The sequence below is a fragment of the Drosophila sulfurigaster genome, chromosome 2L, assembly GCF_023558435.1.
Source record: "Drosophila sulfurigaster albostrigata strain 15112-1811.04 chromosome 2L, ASM2355843v2, whole genome shotgun sequence".
NCBI lineage: Eukaryota > Metazoa > Arthropoda > Insecta > Diptera > Drosophilidae > Drosophila > Drosophila sulfurigaster.
In genome coordinates this window covers 21619187-21624542 of record NC_084881.1, presented here as the reverse complement: position 1 = coordinate 21624542, position 5356 = coordinate 21619187, and the positions used below count along the sequence as shown (strand labels likewise).

At 38.4% G+C, this 5356-nt stretch overlaps 1 protein-coding gene across 1 annotated transcript; it reads right to left on the bottom strand.

Moving 5' to 3' along the window:
* Positions 1-1007: 1007 nt before the first annotated feature.
* On the bottom strand, positions 1008-2645 carry LOC133850288 (uncharacterized). Its single transcript, XM_062286338.1, has one exon. It carries the CDS (start codon positions 2534-2536, stop codon positions 2147-2149), a length of 390 nt encoding a protein of 129 aa, XP_062142322.1. The 5' UTR covers positions 2537-2645; the 3' UTR covers positions 1008-2146.
* Positions 2646-5356: the final 2711 nt, after the last annotated feature.

Genomic DNA, 5356 nt, shown 5'->3' with positions numbered 1-5356 from the left:
CAAGTGAGTCTATTCGAAATCGATTTGCAACTCTGACTCGAAGAAGCAAATTTTTGCTGTTCAACGAATACCCAAAGCATTGCTGCTGCTGCTGCGACTGCTGTATAAATTATTGCCAGTGTCGAGTGCAAGTTAATAGATTTTTCGCTTTTCCCAATGCAAATCAAAGACGGCAAAGGCAACAGGGTAATAAGAAAAAGAGAGAGAAAGAGAGATTGTGTGAGAGAGACGGAGGTGGCAATAGGGCAGCAAATCAAAGAAGAAAATGCAAAGAATCTCGCGCAAAATTTAATTACTGAAGCGCACCAAAAAGTAAAAAAGAAACCAAGCCGAACTGAACTGCAAGCGGAACTGCATCAAAAAAGTTACGCCCCACAGGAAGCGTATCCACACAGCGCGGCAAAGCGGAGGCAGCAGCAGCAGCAGGGGGGCGGAGATCAGAGGATTGTGAGCTGAGCGCGCTGTTGGGTTTGTTTATGCATATTTCAGAAGTCGAGGCTGCACATTAACAGTGGAATCAGCAACGTTGGCAAAAACTAAGTAACTAACAGTACAAGCTGTTGTCATTGTTGTTGTTATTACTGTTATTGTTGTTGCAGCAACTGCTGCTGCTGTTGCACAAACAGACCGCCCCGTTGTTGCTCCGGCTGCTGCTGCCTTAATGACCGTTCGACGTGTCCGCCCTTTGACCTTATGCAGCGCTTTTAACAAACTTCTAGACTCTGCCCCGACAACGACTCTCGTTTTGCATATTCAATGGTCAAGTACATGCCCCCAACTCTCTCCAGTTTGCGAAACATCTTTCTTGCTTGCTTTGAGCGTAAATATTCCAAGTACTTTAAACAATTCATTAATTTACATTACAAGGTCCCACTACAACAGCAAGCGGATTTCGAATCGGAGATAACAACGCGTAATGTAAATGAAAGAGTCCTCGCGAATAGTGCCAGCAAAAGTAGAGGAAATATATTTATTTAATTAATTGTATGAGTCGTAGTCGTAGCTTGTATCGATATAGTACCTAATGGTTAGCTCTTTACCCTTCATTTAGTATGTCAATTTCAATTAAAATAGTTGTTCGTCTTCCAAAAACAGTAATTTCCAGCTTGCCAATTTGGGGCAACTTTGGTACTACAGTTTATTGATATTGATTATGTTGAAATAGAGCAACAATATAGTTTAGCATATAGCCCACCAATTCCCCAACTCAGATGCAATCATTTTAAGCAATTTCCTTATGCATTTTGCATAAAACAGAACAATACCAAAGCAGCTGCAACAATATTTTCAGGTCGACACAGAAATTTTCCATCGCAGCCGAAAAGTATGCTACGGTTTTGTTCAGTATGATTTATATAAAGATTGATGCTGAGCTGAGGTGTTTTAGCACATCAGCACACAAATTAAGCAGAAAATAGTTGCCAACACAGACAGACAGAGAGACATAGAGACAGAGAGACAGAGAGAGAAAGAGCTACTACCACTGTTCAAAATGAAAACTCATGTTGGTCATCATTTTAAGCTAAATGCTTTCGCCCGTTCGGCCGGTAATTGCCAAGCAAGAACAACAAGTACTACGTGTGTATATTGTATAGAAACGACAACAAACGACTTTTGCTTTATGCTCTCTCTATTCTTCTGTGCTGTTCGGTGCAATTTTCCATTTACTGTGTTTAATGGAAAAATCAAGCCATCAGTGTTTCAGCTAGCTGTTCATAGTAGTGCTTATGTTTTGCCACCTCCTTTTGCGTCTCAGTCTTTGCCTGCCTGCTGTCTCTGCTAATTGCAACAACAATTGCAATGGACTAACTGAATCTGAAAGCGCAAAAACTAGGCCATAGTCAGTCGTCAGGGGCTGGCTCTGACGAGGGATAACAAGCTGGGTGCAAATTTTACAAATTATAATCGTCATTTGTCATGATGCCTCTAAGCAAGGACTCTGGTGTCTGCCAGGCTGGCCAGGGCAGGCCTTCACCCACATCGCATTTTTATTGACACATTGAAATGACAAGGGACACAAACAGAGACAGCAACAACAGCAACAGCAACAACGACAGCAGCGACATTCCGAGTTGATGATGACGACTAAGAAAACTGAATTAGCGATTCACTCAAGCTTCATATTTCTCTGCAATTCTCTCCACTCTCAGGCACGTCGCCTGCAACGCACACCAAAGATCTCGAATCCAGGACGGCACTTCTGCAGTGTATCAAACAGCATGCCGCCAAATGCATCGCGCATTGTCATGCTTAGATCCTCAATGTGTCCAATATCACAATAGGCCATGAGTCGGCTATCCAGCAGCCTTTCGCACGGCGTTCCAGCCAACAGTTGTTGGTCATAGCGATAGATGGCCACACAGAGACGCAGTTGCTGACGCTGCAACAGCAACGGTATCATTGCCCGCCAGTTGACGTGTGTGAGATCCAAGTCATCCTCCAGCAGACCGAAGAGATCATTGTCCCCCAATCCGGGAAATTGCATTTGCACTCCAGAAACGCAAATGCAGCAGAGTATTAAGCACACTTTTAACATAACTTGAAGTAGTATTCAGCACTTCAATTATTTGCAATTATTTCGAACTTATTTTGTAATTGAAAGTACGTTTGAATGCCTCGACGCTTAAAAGCAAACTGTTTGCTTTCGAGCTTGAGCAACTACGTGACTATATGAGCTCAGTGTCTTCCTCAGCCTGATAAAGATTGACAACGTCAGTAATTCGAACTGCGTCAGTAGAATTTATTATAAAATGCTGACAGCTCAGAGACAAAGCATTCAAATTTTGAAAATAATTAGATATTATGACATAAATTGTTGAAAGTCAATATAAATATTTTTTAAGTGTATCTGCTAGTTACACAAATTCCTTACTTTACTTTTTACTAATAAACTTAAATAACTTTGAAGCTAAAAATTCAATTTCGAGCTGCAAACGAATCAGCGCAAAAGTTATTTGATGGCAACGATTTTTGAATCTCAATATGGTTTGTTGCAGCAGCCATGGGAATGTTTAATGTTTAACTTGGATTTTAATTTCTGGCTACCAACGATGCTACGTGACTTTTGCACGCTTTCAAATGTTGCACGCGGCATGACGTTCGAGCTTTGGCAAACTTTTATTTGCTTCTCGCAAATGACATTTAACCAACAGCAAGTGACGTCAATATTTAAATAGATATATGTACATATTGCAACCGAAATTGATTTTAAAGAAGAAATGAATTAAATTATGAGTTCAACAAACAAATAATAAACCAATATCTAATAAATAGAATTATATTTATTATCTATACCATAAATCAATATATAATAAATATAATTATATTTAGGTATTAATTGTTTGATAAATTGCAAAACGTGTCAGCACAAATGAAATGTTCTCTAATAGACTTTCAAATATTGTGCAGCGATGTGGAGATAATTCATCTAATATTCATTTCGAAAAAAATTATATTCGATTTTGCAATAACTTCATTTGCAACGGAAGAGCAAATTAATTTATGCAATTTAAGATAAATATCAATAATTGAGCAGTAAAAATCATCCATGAAATTCATAGATTATTTAAAAACAAGCAAAGCACAGCAGCTACCATTTAATTTTTAAATTTATCATTTTTTTTTCTTGGAGTTTTGGTTTTTTCGCACACACGGCAACAACAGCTGCAAAATATGAAATACATTTTTTTTACGCTATTTTTTGTTGTGGATTCTGTGGAACCATAAATCCTTGGCAAAAAGTCAAACTAATAAATGTAAAAGGGACATGCACAGACGCATTAAACAACTAATTGGAGTTGGAGCTAAAAGTGGGAATACTGAGAATTGTGGAATACGGAATACCGAATCCGGAATACGGGATACGGGATACAGGATAGGGTCAAACGTAGTAGAGAACATGGGCACAGCTGTTGCCTGTCGAGCAGCCAGAAGTGGACAAACGTGCCACACAAACCAACCAAAAAAATTGTGGAAAAATCAAAACATATAAAAATAGAGAAGAAATATGTAAAACGCAGACGAACATTAAAATTATAATTTTTTAATAATAAAACGAGCAAAAGCTGCAAATATTGCGCCGACAGAAGGCAGTTAGGAAAGGTCACTGAAGCGATATTTGTTTGGGTTTTCTGGGTGGAGGCAAAACAGCAGAGAGAATGATGGGATTGAGTTCGAGGGATGTGAGGTTGTCCACAAAATGGCGCAGCGGCCATTTGCCGTTGGCCGGAAACAAATTACAGCAAACAATTTAAAAAATGTTTGCAAACAAACAAAAGCGAACAGCAACAACAACAACAACAAGAATCGAGCAGTAGAACCAGAACTGGGAACAGCAAACGAACTACACAAAAAGCGGCAGACAGACGGAAATGTTATCTAGGCAATGGAAAAAGAGAGAAAGAGAAAAGGGAGTGACAGAGAGTAAGAGAGTAAAAGAGAGAGAAAGAGAAGACATACATACAATGGAACGTTTGGGTAAAGATAAAATGCCGCTTTCAGAGACGATGTCCTGGTTCCTGCTGCTGTTGCTCCTTCATGATATCCGTTCGCTATTGCTATTGCTGTTGCTGTTGCGGTGCTGCTTTTAACCTTTTCGTTTCACTTAGTTAAGCAAAAAAATGAAATTTTTATTGCCAAAATGCATAAATGAATAGAAAATAGTTACACAAAACCGAGAAACGAAACAGCACAAAACCCACAGCACAGCACAGTACCCAAAAAAAAGAGTCAAAGCCAAACATGAGGAGGCAGAATAGTCAAGTTAGTCAGGATACTAAGGATGGTCAGGACAGACACCTGCAACTCTGCCTGTGCTGCACTTAGTTTACTCTTTGACTTTTTTGCTGCCCTCTGCGCTATTTTTGTTCAACTTTTTTTCTTTAGTTCTCTGCGAAGCGTTGCGAGCCACACCTTGGCAAAATGTTAACCTCAGCACTAAATCTGAGCTCGCCTAATAACTTGGCCTGCTTGTTTGCCAGTCATAATACTGAGAAGGCCACAACGAATGCGATTTACTCTGCTCAAAATTTTAAATTAAATAATACTAAAAATAAGTAAAATACTTCTATTAACTAAACAAAATTAAAAATAAAAGTGAAAAATTATAGTTAATAAGTAAACTTTGATTTCTAAGCTGCCTGGATTGAGGTTCAATCTAATTTCAGCATTCAGATTTTTCAAGTAATTTATGTAGTTACACTTTATCTTGAAACTTTTAAAATTGAAACTCGGTCTGTTCTTTAATTAAATAAAATAGTAATTAAATTCAATAAACTCAAAATAAAATTAGCTTTTTATTTAGTCTAATCAGATTGGGATTCCCTTCAATGCTTTAAAACCACAAAATAAGAGAGAC

What these genes read in the sequence shown, in the direction of transcription:
- LOC133850288 (XM_062286338.1), bottom strand. Translation starts at nt 2,536, where the DNA reads ATGTTAAAAGTGTGCTTAATACTCTGCTGCATTTGCGTTTCTGGAGTG.